At 34.7% G+C, this 19514-nt stretch overlaps 1 protein-coding gene across 9 annotated transcripts in view; it reads right to left on the bottom strand.

Annotated features, from left to right (window-relative positions):
* The window catches only part of LOC124364121 (triple functional domain protein), a 717390-nt gene that overhangs the window by 333992 nt on the left and 363884 nt on the right, over positions 1-19514 (bottom strand). For 7 of the 9 annotated variants that reach the window (XM_046819384.1, XM_046819393.1, XM_046819400.1 and 4 more), the window contains 3 exons: positions 18575-18706; positions 17099-17227; positions 7847-8053 (listed from right to left, as the gene is read on the bottom strand). In XM_046819384.1, coding sequence (XP_046675340.1) covers positions 7847-8053; positions 17099-17227; positions 18575-18706 — 468 coding nt within the window. Of the gene's footprint in view, positions 1-7846; positions 8054-11833; positions 11867-15900; positions 15994-17098; positions 17228-18574; positions 18707-19514 lie in introns of all 9 variants that reach the window. The other 2 variants (XM_046819338.1, XM_046819357.1) reach the window with 2 other exon arrangements.

Raw genomic sequence — 19514 nt, 5'->3', positions numbered from 1 at the left:
CAAGAAATTGCAGCAGATTGCCCTTAGATTGAGTAGAACGGAGTTCAGAAAGGTGATGTTTTATTACAGGTCATTGGATAGATTCCGAAGTCACCTGAACAGAATAGGTTATTCCAGGTCGGAAAACACTTGTGCAGGAATGTGGCGAGGCTGAGAAACAGCCAAAGGCACGTCATATTTGAATGTCCGGCATTTACAGGATGCTAAGCACAAGATCCTAGGTAGGTTCTTTTGCTTACGGAAGTGGGGTTGGAACAGGAAGGCATGTTCAGAAGATCTCAGGGTTTTGTGTTCTGTAAAGGCCTGGGATTGTGTTACTAGCTTATACGGAGAGGGTGCACAATAAGACGGATGGCTGAGAGGCAACTACCAGGCCTAGGAATCCTGGACCTCTTGTTAAAAAAAAAAAAAAAAAAAAAAAAAAAAAATCGTTTGATGTTTGGGGTGAAGGTAGCACCATCTCTCTTGGCAACAATTCATGGACAATCATTGCAGGACTTTCTGGTGTACAATGTTTCTTTGACGATTTTATCGTTCAGGGTAAACAGCTGAAAGAATTATTGGCTAGATTAGTAAAGTTTTTCTAGAACGATTAAGATACAATAACTTAAGATGAACGAGATAAATGCAAGTTTTTCAAATGAGTATCCAATATCTTGGGCATGTCATTGTGCCAAAAGGACTTCACAAAACAAAGACAAAGTCTTGTCTATCATGAACAGCAAAAGGTCCGGAAAACCATAAGTGAACTTTAGAACATTTACTCGGTCTGGCAAACTATTCTACAACAAGTTCATCAAAGATTTAGAACATCCTCACACACTCAATAATTTACTGTAGAAAGGCAACGTTATGTGTGGACTTCAAAATGTGAAGAAGCTTTTCAGGAAGGTTAAGTCGGAAGGAATTAACCAGTAACAATGAACTTGTCCACTACAATCCAGAAATCCCACTAGTGCTTGAACCGATGCGTCTCCAGTGGGCCTTGGGCATGGTCTTTCTCATCGTACGTAAGCGAAGGAATGTGAGAGGCCAATTAGTTTTGCCTCACGCACTTTGGACCAAATGTGAACAAAAATACAGGTCAAATTGATAAGGAAGCAACAGGTATTTACTGGGGACTCAAGAAATTTTTCCTTACTGTGACGGGGAAAGTTCATTTTAGTGACTGTCCATAATACGTTAGTGTCATTATCAGTACCACCCAAAAACCTTCCAACAATATCTGCTACTTGACCTGTTCAATTATGCACACTTTTTATCAGGTTTTGACTACTCAATTGAATATAGAAGAACTCTGACCATGCCAACGTTTGACCTTTTGGTTCTTGCTTTTCCTACTGATCATAGCACTACAAATTTGTGGACGATTGCAGCCTTTTTCACTAATAACTAGATTCATTGCTGATTGACAGTATGCTTATATCCAGAACAACTGCTCAAGATAATTATTTACAACCAGTACTACATGCCCTTGAAACAGGAGAGTACGTCGAAGGAGTTCGGGACGTGTTCTCGATTTTTTGTGTTCGTTTTATCTCGAAATCGTTTGAGAAATTTCTTCGAACCTTTTGGTTTCCACGGACAACGAACTATCACTACAAAATGGGTTGCATATTCAAGGGCTACAGGATAATGAATTTCCAGAAGCTTTACACACTCAGTGTTTTAATTGAACTTACATGTGGACAGTCTAGGCATACATTTCCAATGGCAGCCCTCTCACAACCACTTACATGGCACACACCATCTATGCGATGGTCGAGCGAACCCCATCCCAACCCTAGACATGGCATCGGGTTCTCACCGGGCGCAGGCGCGTGTGCATCGAACTGACTCTTCCCCGAGGGGGCATGGAGACGGTCGTCGCACCCAACACTCGAAGCGACGACGGGCGTCTGACGTTGGACTCTAGACACCAACAACGGAGCGTGAACGCGTAAATGGAGAGATGAATTCTCATGGCCGCCGACTGCGTTCGCGATACCGATACCGGCGTAGTCATGTGCAAATGGCACATGGCGAGTCCACCCCGGGAGATACCATGCTGTCGCTCGCGCCGACGACAATGGAAAACACGCGATCGAACCCTGCACTACGTCCCGGACAGGTACTTAATCCTAGACGCTCCTTCGCCACGGACACACGGTATCATGGGCCCCACGAACCATCCAACCGACTCCTCAATTGAGAAGATGACCGCGATCTACTGCATCCGGAAGCCACGCCGGCCGGATACAGACGGAGGGACCTCATGGGAGATGGGATCAGCACAACTTGACCCCAGAACAACCCAGGACCTAGTAGCTGACGAAACGCTGCTCCTTTAGGCGCGGTTGGACATTAGCCATAGCGCGAAGGCCGTCAGCACCGACGGGTTAGGCAATACCGGGGAACCACGACCACCCTGTGAGCCGCTGCGCACACCGGATGGAGAAAACACTACTCGGGGCTGACACCACCCATTACTGACCGGCAGAACCATGAGCCACCAATTGCACTTACGGATCCACTGCCCACGGATCGTGAGTGACACCCCACAATGGACAGACAGCGCCCAGCGATGGAGAACGGGCCCATGGACCCGCGGGACAGGCATCACGTCGGCCATACACGCTCCCTTGGACACACACTGCCCCGGCAGTTCCACCCACCACAACCATCACAGGCTTTGTCTTGGGGAGCTATCAGCTATGGAGCAACACACAACAGATCCTCCCTTCGCCGATCCCTGGTGCTGCCCATGCACTTACAACCGGCACCAACCAGTTTACAACTGAGCGGAACGACCGTGCGACCTCGACCGCGAACGCACCCTGGCACCGACTACACTATGAGCCCCTACGGACCGCGCGGCCGCGGGACAATTACACTCCTGGCGCTATCTCCCACCCGAACATAAATACCCCGCTACACATCGGAACGCGACAGATCGACAACCCAACGCCATGGAGAAGATGAACACACGACATGGAGGAACCCGATCGGGACCGGAACAACAACCCGGGAGATGTAAGGACTTTCCCGAGGAGAACAGCCGAGCACCACGTATGGCATGGAGAAGCTATCGCGACTAGGGTACACCCGATTGAGAAGATACACCCACTACACCAACGATTCAGTCGCCTTCCCCATGGATGGGAAGATGAAAAATCGCAGTAGCAATCATAGGCGGAAGTCCTCGGGAGACACGTGTAGATAACAGGAAACAAACTAAACGCTCACTTCCATGGTGGACTCCTACACAAACGGTAAACTCACCGCGGGGCTACGATCCACTAGGGCCACTGTACCACGAGACTCACAGGAGTGCGCAGACCCCGCCATCCTCGCAACCACCCAGGCACCTACAGACACGCACCACATGGAGGTGACCGCCCCGCACCATCCGCAACTAGAAAACACTCCGATGGCGCCATGTCACCTCGAGCATGGAACCGCCTCCCGGTTTCGACAACGACATGGAGAAGATCGGCTGGCCATCAACCACAACGACCTCCGTAGGATCCACGTACGCACATCCGTTATGGAGCAACTGGAGAAGATGAAAATTCTTGCTAGAAGTTTTGCACGTGGAAAAGTATTGACAAGAGATAATGAGCAAAATGGTACGTACATGTAAACAATGTCTGATAAAACAAATAACAACCTGCAAAAGAACCGATTCATCCATGGCTTACCCCTTCCACGGACCATGGGAGAGATTAACATAGATTTGCTGGCCCGATACAAGGTCAGTGGTATTTAATTGTTGTGGACGCCTTTACAGTGGTGGTTGAAGTAATCCCTACTAAAACACGTCAGCAGGAATGGTGTATGAAGGAGCTAAGAAAATATGTTTTATACATTCGCCTTTCCTTTGTCTTAGTTTCAGACAATGGAAGCTAATTTACTCTACAAATATTTCGCCAGTTCTGTATTGCTAATGGTGTTGTACCAAAACTACAGCCCTACATCTTCGTCTAATGGACCAGCTGAGCGTTATGTCCAACAGTTAAAAAAAATATCACTGAGGGCAATGGCAAGATGAGGGGGGATAAGATTGAGCTAAAATATATAGGCTTTTGATGCACTTCGAACAATCTCCAAACACAACTGGCTCAAACTCATACATCTTAATGTTTGGAAGAAGTGGTTCGAACTCACTTGAGCCTATTACTACCAGTTAGCAAAAATGCACAAGAAGTTACCGCATCCGTAGCAGGACAATTCTCAGGTGGGAGACAGAGTACAGGCCTCGAGATTACACCAACTCAAGATACAAGTGGAGTTTTGGAACAATTATGAAAAGTATAAAGTTCGCTACTGTACCAAATTAAAATGGACGATGGAGAGTGTTTGGAGGAGGCATGTTTGACAGTCTATTGAAATGTGAAGTTTAGGTGGGGAGAATTGATACTTATGATTGATTTATTTTGCCCTTTTATAATTAATCCATCAGATGTTTTTTGTTTATGTTTTAAAAATGTGATTCTGAAAATACAATACTATGTTTTATGGCAGATTAACAGTTTATTTTCTTATTTTTATAAGTTTAGTAATTTAACAAAAAACGAATAAGTACATGAAGGATAAATAAGAAACCATAAAAGTACTAGCAGCATTCAATGGATACTCAACTAAATTAATGGACAGTTTATTAAAAAAAACAAAAGAAGAATTTGTCAAAAACATCAAGAACTACTTTAAAAGGTGAAAAAAAGAAAAACGAAACTGGCAATGCATGAGTTATGGTCCATTTTATAAAGAAATTTAAAAAGTATTTAGAAAACATCTTGACATGAACATAATATTTAGTAAATAACATAATATGAATAAACTTTTAACACTTTTAAACTTTTATTTTTCTTACTATGTACATTTCGGAATCATTGATTCCATCTTCAGGTACAAAATAAGGTTAAGTTAATTATAAAAATAAATAATTAAAATCAATTTGTCATGTGTTTTTTCCTACCTTGGTGGCTAAATTTGTTGTATTTAATTTTATGTGAGATCATTGTATATTGTTTAAAAGTCTATCGAATAATAAATTTTTTGTTAGAAAATCTTTGTCATTTAATAATATATTATGGTTAATTTTGGCACTTTTGTAAATTTCAAAATGTTCTAAAGTAGATAATAAGCGACTTTTTTTGCTTGTGTGTAAATTTCAAGATTGTTTTCGATGTTAGTGTATGTATGGCCGGTGTTATTTAAATGGTCTGCATATTTTGAATTTGATGATGTTTTCAATGCTTTTATGTGTTCATTAAATCTAATTTTGAATGATCGGCCGGTTTGTCCAATATAGTGGGATTGACAATCGTTGCAATTTAATTTGTATACTCCACTATTGTTGAATTTTAAATTTTGATTTTGGTTTGTTGAATTGCTTTTGTTTTTGATTAAAAGTCCAATGTTGTTCGATGTTTTGAATGCCAATTGATATCCTTGTTTATAAAATGATTTGTTAATTTTGTGACAATGTTTACCAAGGTAGTCTGATTGAATGTATTTGATATCTCTTTCTTCTTTCTTCTTGTTTTCTTTCTTTTTGTAGTTCTTCAATAATATATCAATCATGCTTGGTTTATATCCATTATTTTGGGCTATGTATTTAATAATGTTTAATTCTTTATAAAAACCTTCAGTTGTCATTGGAATTTTGTGTAATCTGTCGATCATTGATTTGAATGCAGCCATTTTTTGGTGATATGGGTGATTCGATGAGGAAGGAATAACTAAATCTGTGTATGTCGGTTTTCTGTAAATTTTGAAATTGTGTTTTTTGTTGATCTTGGTTATAGTCAAATCAAGGTAGTTTATTGCATTATTTTCTTCAATTTCACTGGTAAAATTTAGATTATGATGGATTTGGTTTAAGTAGTTTTTGAACATGTCTATTTGTCTTTCATTTCCTTTGAATAGACATATTATATCATCAACGTATCTGTAATAATAAATTATTTGTGTTAGATGTTTGTTTTTATCGCTTAGTATGAATTTGTCTTCTATGTTGTCAAGGAATATATCAGCCAATAATCCGGATAGTGGTGATCCCATTGGTAATCCTTCATGTTGTATGTAGTAATTGTTGTTAAATGTAATGTAATTTTGTCTTAGAGTTACTTTTGTGAGTTCAAGTATTTCTTCAATTTCTTGTGTATTTAGAATGTTCTGTTCTGTTAAATTATTTTTAATTATAAGCATTGTTTCTTGGATTGTAACATTTGTGTATAAATTTGTTATATCGAAGGATACAAACTTACTGTTGTTTGGTATATCTATATAATTGATTTTGTTTACTAGGTCAATGCTGTTTTTCAGTCTTATGTCAGTTTTAAATTTGTAATGTTCTTTAATTTTGCTGTCCAAGTATTTTGCTAAATTATAAGAAGGTGCATTTTGAAAATTTAGCACACCAAATAAAATAAATAATCTAATTGGAAATCCAAAAGATAAAATTTTAGATGAAAATAAAAGTGGCATTTACAAAATTAACTGTGAAGATTGTGATAAGATTTATATTGGCCAGACAAAAAGAACCATTAAAAAAAGATTTAAGGAACACGAAAGATATTATAAATACGGATAAACTGAAAAATCACCTATTGCCAAACATGCATTTGAAACAAACCACACCTTTAAAAACTTTACATTATTAAAACAAGTCCATAAACAAGGAGAACTCGACGCATATGAAACATTATACATAACCAAACACAAAGATAAAATATTAGACAATGATTTTGGACCGATTCAAAATTCACCATTCTTTTAAAATATACTTAAATTCTTTTTTGACCAAAACTTTTATACATATACTAATATTTATTTTATTTTACTTTTAACCATATAAATTTTGTATTAAGTTTTACTCAGCTGATATTTGTTTTAAATTGTTGATTCACACCTGATGATGGCATCTTCAATGTCGAAAGGCCTCGTGTTAAAATATAGAAATTATTGGAGAATTATGAGTTTTCTTTTATAAAACAATAGAAAACTGCTGAAAGGTTTACAAAAATAAGTGAAAAATACCATTAAAAGGAATAAACCACATTTAATTTTTAATAAGTCCCCTTTTAACATATCAGGATTTTATTTGATGCTGCTCCAATTCAGTTACCTTCCACATGATACAATTTGTTACCAATTTATTAATAGAGAAATATATTTTCAAAATTTAATTCTTGTTTGTATATATATCTTTCCACCCAGGCATTTGCTCATATAGGGGAACAGAAGGGAATATGAGAGAGCTTAATTTGGAGTGTGGGGAAGATGTTAATTGTTTTCGTATCTTTTTTACTTTTGTAGTCAAAAACCAGAGAAATGAGTCCATAGATTTTTTGGGGTGAAGTCTTTTTTAAGCTAGCCTAATGCTTTTATTCCAACTCCTTTACAATCAGTCTAATAAAAATGCACAATGAAAATGCACAATGCACACCTGCAATACCTTTTTGCTTTCCAATTAGTGAAATGATATTATTCCCTCAAAACTTCCAATAACAAGATACCAAAAACATTCTCAGCAAAATAAATATACTTTGACTTTTTTACTTAATCTACACATGATGGAAGATTTATCTTATGATTTAAGTAGGTATAAAACATCCTTAGAACACCTAACCTAACAAGATATTTTGCTAAGATACACAATTTGAAAGAACTTACATAAAAAGAACCTAAATAAGCATGAAAACAGCTTCTCTCTGACATTTCAGGTACTTACCAAATCTCTCTCATACATTTTGTAAGAATCAATGAACCTAGATGACTCTGTAATAGCCACATTTAAAATATTATTCACATTTTCACTTAAGACTTAGTGTCAGCATGTTATCATAAGTCGGTCACTGACCTGTTTGACATCTTCCTGGAAGAGCCGCAAAGCCAGACGTTGATGCAGCTTGATTTTCTTGGAATGCCATCGGTGCTCGAGACTTCGGTGATGGTTGAGTATCTGATGTATTACAGCTAGCACATGACTGGCACCCTCAGAGTAGTCTGCGGCAGGGTTGCCCGTCTGTCTGCTGCCACCAGAGGAGTCTGATTGTCCTCCGTCACCCTAGTAACACAATACATATTAGGATCCAGCATTTAGAGTAATGCCTAACCAAGTGCAATGTTCCAAATAGTGTGCTTAGAAAAATATTCTGGTGATACATACACAAGGGTTCTGTGAGAAATAGTGATCTATCTGTGTATTCACGTGCAGGTATATCACATATTTGAATATAGTTGCAAGAATTGACATTCATTTAATAATTCAAAGATGTGTATAATTATATATACATATGAAATTCTTGATATTATCATTGATATTAACTCAACAAATTAAAATTAGTTTTGAAATATGTGTATATATGTAAATACATTGCACAGATTCTAGTTTTCCAATGTATAGAGAAGATGTATAAGTAGTTGCAAAGAAGTTTTATTTATATCTTGATTAAAACTTAGAAGGCTACAAGAGACACAATATCTTCTGGAATATGATTATCTCAAGTTTTGGTTAAGCCAAAGTACATTAAAAGAATAACATTTTTTTACTTATTCTTCCAATGATTCCCTAACACAACTTTTTAATTTAAGATGTTATTGGTATAAACCCATTTTAAAACAGAAAGTCAGTTAACTAAACCTTTCATTTATAGATTACAGCATGAAAATCATACTTTATAAACCACAAAACATGTTTTACGAGTGTTACATCAATGATAAACAAGTCATAAATGGCTTTTGCAAGATGCCAGACTGTGAGAAATGTTTCTGTGCGCACACCAAAATATTATTGCATTCAGTAGCCGATTTAACTTTCTTGGGTGCATAGACTCAAAAATATTTGCAGCCCTCCTCCCATATACAAAAACTAATTCATTAATCCCATGAAAATCATTGTACCAAAATTGGACAGAAAGCATACTATTCATAATTTATATTAAAGACATTTTTATTGGTTATGAGAAAATATATTAAAAAAAATATATTATTTTAATAATCAATCAATGTCAAAACCAAAGTTATCAGTGAATACTGTTAACACAAACTTTTCTTGATTTCTTTGAAGAAAATTCCTTAATAACGTCATCAAAGTTGATGGAAGATAGCATTTCTCGATTTATAACGAACTACTCAGGCTTGACCATCTGGCATCAATAGTTGAATTACAAATGTAGTTTTCAGCTCTTTTTAAAATACTGACTGTACTTTCACCAGAGGCATTTGAGGACATGATCAAATTCTTAAAGCTACATCAATGTTAGGGAAAAGGGTTGTCAATTGTTGCTGATTAATTAGTTTCAATAATTCAATAGGCAAATGATGCTCTGTTACATTTAATTTAAGTAGCTCTACAAATGCCTTAAAATGAACAAGTTCATCTCCAAGATCAGTGCAAGAGGCAATATCAGCAGGATACCTTTGTTTCGTAACAGAAGGTCTATCCTGAATTTCTTCATTTGTCAAATGAACAGTGTATAAGATACCAAAGACTTCATTGTGCTCAAAATCAATTTTTTATCTCTTGTCTAACTCACTAAAAATGTTTTTGATTATGGCATAAAACGTACTAACAATCATGTTCTGTCTCCTGTCGAATATGGCGATATAATTATTATAACCTGATTCATCAATAAAAATGTTTCTTTTTTTGTCCTTTTAGAGTGTAGATCATAGGCGGCAGCCTTTTTTTGCACAGATCCATGTCCTTTAATCCAAAGTGATCAAACCACTTTGGTAAGCCTTGTACATATTCTGTGAGGGATCAGTATAAATTACAAATTACTCCAAGGTCAGTGTTAATGTTTTGTATACTTTTGCTTGCTGCATTAAAGCGTTCTAGTATATAAACACAAATAGCAAAGCTATTTCTATTCTTCCGAAGAATTTACTCAAGACCTTTTGCTGTGGACCTGTATTTTCCTGTGGGTTTTCAGAGATTTCTGTAAGGGCTTTATGACACTTTATGAAACTCTAATAAACATTAAAGTTCTTGATGCTTACCATTTGGCAGTCATGGTACTGTCTCTTACACTATAGTATTTTCTTGATGTTACTGTCTTTTATCATAGTCTTGAGCACTTGGCATCTTGAGGTTTATGCGCTAAAATAAACATACAACTCTGGCATAAACATTAACAGCTTAGCTGCTTGAAAACAAAAGTTAGCTGCGTGTGACCACCAGATTCAAAGAGTGTGCCGAACATGGAAGATACCATGCCAATGAGTTACGATTTGGGCTTGCAATCCTGAATACACCCCTGACATATTTGCGGGATTGTCATACAACTGACCCTTCACCTCTTCTATAGAGTGTGCAGTGATGAAAGTGTTTTCAAGATCAAGTCCCACATTTTAGCGCAAGTGTGACTTTCCATCCTTACGAACATTACAAATCTTTTCACAGCACAGACATTACTTTGATGTGAAATGTGACTGGTACAGCCGATGTTGGAGGGAGGGAGACTAATCCATCACAGAAAACCAGTGTGGCGCAACGCTTCTGCAGATGTCTGCCACAGCACACTCAATACGTACAGTAATAGTCACGAACCAATAGAGGACATACAACTGGTCCATAACATCGAAAAACTGACAAGCAACTACTGCAAGTCGTAATCAACTGCCTCCTTAGTCTAATTACCTATGTACATGACTCATACAGTATGAAAAATGACTGCTAATAAAATTTACTGATAACATTTTACTGTTGATACCAGCAAAAAAAGTTGTGACCTGTAGGTTCAGGTGTAGGGAGCCTATGTGTAAATCCACCAATGGTTGCATTTTAACTAATAAATTTGTGTTATTTTGCAAACTTTCCAACATAACAATGTTAGACTAAGTGCTGCGTACTATTATTCTATTAGCTAGCTTTCCATTAGGAACTGATCACATTGTAAGGCTATAAATAACAAACGCAGACTCCCTCGCTTTGGGTATGTGAATTGCAGCTGCTAAGTTTTTAGATATCAATGCTAACTAGTTACATGTTATTAATGGTGGCCTGCCTTCCCTGAAATAATGATTATCGAAATAGGTTAGATCATATCAACTTCAAATAATTTTATCCCAGTGTAGTCATTAAACTTGTAATGAAAAAATTAATGGCACACTAAAACCAAGAGATATGTGAACAGAAAAATGGAATATAAAATGAACAGAACAAAAAGTATTGTTCAAGATTAAACAATAAGATAATTTTAAAAAGCTCAGAAGACTATGAATCATTTAAGTACAAAGCTGAATATGACATTAGATTTTTTGACTTTGTAACAAAATAAATACTACTTATATAATAAATTTCAAGTTATATTTTTGAATGAATCATTTATACATTTTATTTCCAAATTCTTAATTTAACAGACTTGAAATATTTTCTAATATAATCAAGATCATAATGAGTGAGACCTAGATATGGAGTATAATTCATTGCTTACAAACAGTAAAAATTAACTTTAAAAAATATAATTTCTTATAGTACGTTTATTGAAAATAAATTGTTTTGTAATAATTATGAGGGATTTAACTCTTTCTAGTAGATAAAAATACAGGAATTAATAATTAAAAAAGTAGTTAAACCACCACCACAAAATTCCAAGAAAACCATTCATGTTATTAGAGACATAACTTTTTTCGTTAACAAGATTAACACAATTTGCCCACCACCAAGTTAATGTACACACACCAAATTCATCTTTCTAACTAGTGCATGCATTGAAAGTTAGAGACAATGATTTGCAGAGTTTGTAGTTTTGTAGAGAAATTTGTGTTCTTGATGGCCTACTCTATGATAAGATGCACACTCCAAAACAACAAAACAATAAAAAGGTTCAAATGAACTCACAGTGTAACTCTTGGTCTGCTTTCTTCTTACACACTTTAATAAAAACAACAACAAATCAAAAGAAGTCTAATAAAAACAAACACAACTACAAAATATTCCTAGAGTATAATATACTTGTATTTAGAATATACAAATTAGCCAAGATAATATAATTTAGAATCAGTATTGATGGAATTTGGAAATACTATAATCTGTTGTATACGTTTGAAAACTATCAAAATGAATAAGTAAAATATAACCTTATAATACCTAGAGCTGTACTCAGATATTTTAATGTATTAATATACTATATAAATTTATACAAATAACTGACTAAAATATTATTGGAAAGTGTACTGAAAAACTCAAATTGAAGAATAGTTGAAAGTAAAGTAATATTCTGTTGATAAATCATATAATAATATGGAAGCAATGAATAAATTATTGTATAAAATAAAACATGAAATTTATATAGTTATAATTTTAAAATATAAAATAAAATAAGTTTATATATAACATTCACATTTTATCTTGAAAAAAATGTATTTGATTTTTTGTGAATATGAATACATTAATACTTTTAGATAATATTTATAATTTATTATTATCTTCTGCTCTCTATTATATGCTGGAAAAATATATATTTCTATTTCTCCTTTTCTTAATTAATCTCATACACAAACCAATTAATAAAAATTTCCTTCAGCTTCACTCACAGATTGTATGCAAGCTGCATTGGTGTATAAGTTTGTTATAAGTACACTACTTGCTTTAGAAAAACATAAACATCACAAATGTAAGGTAAAATATAAGATGAATAAAGAAACTTATTTGAAAGATGCACTTAAGTATTAACTAGCTATAGCTAATTCACAGCAATCATGTTTACCAACCCTTAGTTACTATTTGTTTCAGCTGTTGATTTGGTTTATACCTGCTTTATAACACTATTTCTTAGTAATTTAAGCTGTGAAATAGCACCTTCAGACAACAAAGGGAGAGATGTTGAAAAGCAGCAAACCAATATAAAAAAAAACAGAAATGACAGTAAAGTTAACATATAATTTTATATTTTGTTTTTTAGTGTAAGCATATGGCTAACAAAATACTACAAAAGATAAAATCCTGAAAAACTTCTTCTCTTTTAACGTATATTTTCAGTTTATTTACTCACCTCACAACCAGTATTGTTTAGGATGTCCATAAATTACCTTCCTAGAGTAAATTGCCAATTGGGAATTGGGAAAAAAAATAATAACCATTGGCTATAAGTATAAGAAGCACAACATACAGTACTATCTTGTGTAATTCATCAGATAATTTTTATCTGCCTGTGTGTGATTAAAATGTTATCAGGGACAAGACTACCATTTATTTATACATCTCATCCAGTAATTTTTGAACTGAAAGCTCGACAATGATAAAACTGCCCTTGTAAAGTCATATTGCTTATATCATCTTAGTGTAGCTGGGTAGCTGGTTTCTTCTATATTTGAGGCAGAGGGTCTAATAAACACGTTTTATCACTAGAAAAAATTCTGGAAAAGAGGGTAGTCATCTTGCAGTAGACACGCATAGATAGGCATTTGAGACGTATAATGCTAAAATATCAGCATCTGTTGAGTTTCAGTTTATATTGTTTTAATACTACATGTATAATTAAGATAAATGAATCATAACATGAAAAAACTATTTGTATTTTAGAAAGTAAATTATGATCCATGTTATTATTCATACAAGTATAAACACTTTTTTTATTAATAGGAGCAACAACAAAATTTACCTAACTCGTTCAAGTGTTTAAAGCATTGGTCAAAATTTGGTTGAATTATCTTAATAGTAAAGTTGTAAGCTATTCTATAGACAATTTACATCTAATATTTAATTAATTCCCTATTCCAAGCAGCTAACATTGGAGTTATGTAAACTGAGGTTGCCTGTGCTATACTGATCATTTTCTGAATGAGCTCTGCCCTCATCCTCACACTTCTATCAGCAAACACACATGATAACTAAGCCAGTTTGCTTATCATCATTTTTCAAAGAATTGCTCTCCACAGTTAAGACAAAAATATTTTAAGATTACAATTGTGTTACCAATGTTCTGACACATTATTTTTAGTCATAAATTTATGCATACCGTGCACTAAGTGGACCAAAATAATGTGTCTAATTATATCTGATTTTTATAAGAAAACTTTTATTCTGGAAACAAACTATTCTTGTTGCTAATTTTAGTTCACAGCTTAGAACTGCAAAACTCCAACTAGCGTTAAGAAATTCCAGTACCAAGAATTGTAATCGGCAGTATAACAACAATACCATAAAAATATTGTAAGAATCTACCACAATAATATTCTTTACAAAAATTGAACTCCCAGTTTATTTTTTGGTGGAAAATGAAACAACACACTAAGAAAATTTAGATAAACCAAGATGACATTTTGTTGTTTCTAGACCTGTTTGTCAGTGACTTGCCTAAAAGTGCCTTTGTCAGTAAAATTATGGAGATGACTTTAATGTGCTATTTTCTTATTGAGATGTTAATGAATCTTACCACAACGTAAGGAACTAAATTCCAGATGTTTTTAAATGAATATCAGAGTTTTAAAGTTTTTTAGCACTTACTATATAAAACTTAAAATTATAATTAATACAAGAAATTAAATGGCAACTCAAATAGTTATACCAACTTCAAAATGAGCTCCATTCATCACACGGCACACATCAAGTCAATAGGCCAGTTCTTCCTAAACTTTGATCAATGTGTCCGGTTATTGTTGCAGCAGCTGCTTCAATCCTTTATGAATCCTCAAAGGTAAAAATCACCTGGCTTCAGGTCTAGTGAACGTGGAGGCTATGCAAAACAAGCTCTGTCATTAGGCCCCTTGCGGCCAATTCAGCGGTCGGGTACAGTGACGTTCAATCAATAGTGTATTGAGTTATGCTAGTGAGGTGGTGTACCATTTTGTTGCCAAATGAAGTTTTAGGTTCATCTCTTCCAATTGAGGAAATAGCCATATTTCTAGATCAACAAGATAAGAAATACCAGTTGCAGTTCCTTCTCAAAAAAAGAAAGGCCTATAAACTTTCTACCTAGATATGGCACACAAAACATTCAATTTAGGGGAGTCTTGCTGCATTTGTACCATTTTATGAGGGTTTTCTGAACCCCAGATACACACATTGTGAGTGTTCACATGTCCACTGAGGTGAAATGTTGACTCATCACTAAAAACAACATCAACAAGAAAATCTTCATAATCGTGTTACATTTCATTTGCAACATTGGTACTTAACTATAGTCTGCAGGCCTTAGAGCCTATAACAACTATAAACAATAAGGACGTAGTGTTAAGTGTTTCTGTAAAACTATCCAAACTAGTCTTCTGAACTGATTTCTGTGGGCTACGCGTGAATGACTCTCTCACTTGCTCAAAACCCTCTTCACTACCCGTTGGTCATCCCGTACTCTGTTCCCTTTGCATAGTCAGCCAGGATCTTCAAACTGATGATACCATCTACGGATGTTATTATCACTTGGAGGATCACAAGCAAACTCTATACAGATCGCACATTCTACAGTTATTACAGATTTGGTCTTTGCAAACTGCATATACAAAAAGCCTTCTGTTCACGAGTTACCATTTTTTCTACTAGCGCTTTCTAATGGATGGCGGAGGAAACATTGCGTCCGCATGCACACAGGTGACAATAAACAAAGCTGTTTGACTTGCTCTTTGATTTAATGTATGAATTATAATTCTAAGTTTTATATATAACTAAATAGTGTTAAAACTCCAATATTTATTTATAAACACCCGGTAATATAATAAATTTTAATTCAACTCATATTGACTAACTGATTGTTGACATTATTTAATTAATGATTTCAATTGTGTTTGAAATTTTTGGAATATAAAATTTAATCAAGTATCGATATTAGATAGCAAAAATTAATTTTTATCAAATAAAAACTCTCCTTTTTAGGTACGAGATCTTTTCTCCTTGTCCTTATCCTAATACTAAACATATATTTCTGAACATCCTGTACAGTAACAGAAAAAGGAAGAATTGTCGGAACCTACATGTTTCCGGGTGGGATGTTCCAGGGGCGGTTGGTTGCACACTTGGACTAGGTGGTCAAGCTGGTACAGCAGCTTCTTGCTGGTGCTATGAACCTACACCATAACCAACCACTTATACTCAAGCAAACATTGATACGTACAAGTACTAGACGTCTTGCAGAGTCCACCCATGACCTTCATGCCTGTAACTTTAAAACACAACAATCTACACATGCGATTATACCACCTTACACCGCTGGGAAAACGTGAAGAATACCTGAAGAGATACTGCAGACAAAAGTTTACTTTTTACAAACCTTAATTTTTTTAATTTCTTGACAAAGGAAATATATTATTACTTTTTGTAATACTTCGAGTTTGATTTATAATACAATGTTTTTCCTGGCTTAATGGTAAATAGCCAATATTTCTCGAATATGTCTTTTGGATTGTAATTTTTATTTGAAATGTTACATATGATATTTTGGTAACGAAACACTTTTAATCCTGTTTAATAATTTAAGGGTATCAACATTTTAAATGTCCATATCACAGTTTAATTTGTATTTCAAGATGGAGCTCTTGAGAGTGGTTCAGTACATGTAACCTGGTAGTATGTGTTATTTATTCCGACATTTTATATGACTAATCCATATTTTCAGATGATCACCTTAAGAAAATGAAATACCCAAGTTCAGATCCCCTGGGTATTTATCCCCAAAAGAATTACAATAAGACTAAGAGAGCCAAATTAATAACTTTGAATTTATTTTCAGAGTGAAATACCTCTTTTCAACTTACAGTTAAGTATAAATCTTATTTGCAATTTGAAATAATTGCTACACATTGATTTGGAAATCAGAGCTTTTTGTAACTATAGCTTACTTTATTTTTTGCTTTCCTAGTAAAAATGTATACTTAAAAATGTTCTGTAATCCGAAGGCTGATAGCAGACAAATGCCATGATCTAATTTTGCCTCAGCCATAAGCAAAAAAAGCGTTCAAGTTCTCACCAACAATAGACTCGGAAAAAGGATTAGTACATCAAGCTGAAGACGAAGAAATGTTACTGACAAAGTATGTACACTGAGCCATTAAATACAACATGGAGAAACACACTGATAGCACATACTAGAGAGAAAATGCTTGTTTAGTTGAAGAGGTACAGAAGCCACCACCCCATCACCACATGTCACGAGGGAGCTGCAAGAGAACATACGTTAATACTAGCGAGTTTGTTGTTGCCGTAGCGGATGTATGGTGGCCGACTAGGAGGCTGGGGGTAGTTGAGACACACCTGTACTAGGAGATCTAGTCCATTCAGTAACGACTGGTAGGAGTTGTAAACCTAGAACATTACATTTTATAGCAAAACAGTGCAATGACACTATCACATTCCTCTTGTTTATTAGTTTTGAATTGTCCTTTACCAAAAAAGACTAGGTAATCTCATTACTTACCTCCAGCTATTAGGAAAACTTTAGAATAGGAAATGCCCCCCTCCCCCTGGAAATGCACAAAAAGAAAAATTTCCAACTGTATGACGGAATTTCCAACTCCAATAGACAACTACTTTCTTTACAAACTCAAACCTGTTTTACAGTTATTACCTGTAGCAGGGCAGGCATCCCTTATCTTATCAGTTTTGAGGAAGGCCAGTATCATTCTAGTTGGAATTAAAAGTTAAGACTGTTTTGTGATAGTTTACTGTAATATTTTCAAGTGAACAAAAGAGTATTATGATCCTGATGATGCGAGGCTAGGAAGACCGTGTGAGATCTTATGATGAAGTAAGAAATTTATTTAATGACATTTATCCCAATTGAAACCCTGTATCTAAATCCGGAGTTCAAAAAAGAATCCAACTTTTCCAGAAACAGGCAGCGTTAAAGGCCGCGCCAAAACCTTTGACTTGTACTATTTACCATATGTATGTAGTATGTATTTATATTTTTTATACTGTTGGTGTTATATTGTATACATGTACAATCCTTCTGCTATAAGGACTTTGTCAATACAATGTATTCGTGGGACGACAATAAACATTCTTGATTCTTATATATATATATATATATATGTATTACATATAAATCACAAAAGACCAATTTATGAAATAATTGTAGTTAACCCTTTGAGGGGTGGAAAATGAACAGAAAAGACTGGACTTTTGGCCAGTACGGACAGGAAATATATGTATGAAAATGTCCCACGATTTGGTGGTTTCTTTCGAGAATATGCAAATGATGGGTTAGATGGATATCTTACCTATATCTCTTTGCGAAAAACCGACTAAGGATTTTTCATTCCCTGCGAAAGAACAAGAGAGAAATTAAGTTTCCTTCCTAAATGCCAAAAATTTGTGAAGTTCATAATTTGACTTTAGCATCAACTGTACTGTGGAGGAGTCTTTTTGAAGCAGTTGTTTTTTTCCTTTTGAAGGAAACCTCCAGTTGATGGGTTTTCTAAATGTAAGCGCCTAATGAAAGTTGAAAAGTGAACCAATTAAAGATATTTAATGTCATTCCTTGACCTATCAGCAAGACCTTTCTGGTAAGGAATAAAATTTACCATATTATAATTTAATTGTACTTAAATGAACTACCAGACAAACAATAAAAGAGTTTTTGTTTAAGATGAAATAGTATAGCACCAAAAAAGGCAAGGACGTGAGATGATCAGTTACCAATGAACTCACCTCTGTGTAGGCTTGGCACATGGACTCGTAAAGGTTTTGATGCTGATGTATCACAGTTTCTAGCACAATTATTTCACTTGGAATTGCCATGTTTTCACATGCTTGACTCCAATTAGGCACATTTTCTACATACTGGAACAGACCAAAGATCTAGTCAGTATACATGTAACAAGACTTAGCTATACAAAACGTATAAATATAAACAAACTGACCATGATAAACATCAACATTTCTGGGAATTATTGATTACAATATTAAAATAGATCCCATTAAAAGAGCACACTAGTTAGCTGCTGGCCACACATCTGAGGCTCCACTTTTAACATGGGGATATAGTTTAAAATGGATAAAAGAAACCCAACTCAAATCCATAAATTTGCACTCAATAAACTTAGACATGTCTCGTTGGTAATGAATTGACAAAAATGATTAACTGTTAGTACTAATGGTTATAATTTGTATTAATAAAAATAATGAAAAAATCTATACAGAATTTATACTGAAGGAAAAGCTTTTCTTATTGGAAAAACTATTGCAGTAAAAAGAAAGTACACAATAATTGAACATTTAAAATGTACAATTATTAGGCATCTGTCTAATTTCTTTCTACTGCATTAATGGAATACATTTTTAAATGATGAAAAAAAATTAAAGTAACGATTATAAAAATACATTATTAATAGACAAAAAAATAGTTATTCATGATTTATTGCTCTTTTACACTATTACGTTTAACATCAATTTAAAGTATGAAAATGTAATTGAGTTAATATTTTTATAAATAATAAAGCGCTGTAATATTAAATTTAATTTATGGAATTGAATTTCCATCAGCAATATACTGTGATTGACGAATGACGAACTATGTGGTATGAAACGTTCAAGATGCTGTTTGTTTTAGACAAACACTGAAGGCTCCCTCCATTACACTCCACCACAG

Source organism: Homalodisca vitripennis, chromosome 1, assembly GCF_021130785.1.
Source record: "Homalodisca vitripennis isolate AUS2020 chromosome 1, UT_GWSS_2.1, whole genome shotgun sequence".
NCBI lineage: Eukaryota > Metazoa > Arthropoda > Insecta > Hemiptera > Cicadellidae > Homalodisca > Homalodisca vitripennis.
This window is presented reverse-complemented; position numbering and strand designations above follow the sequence as displayed.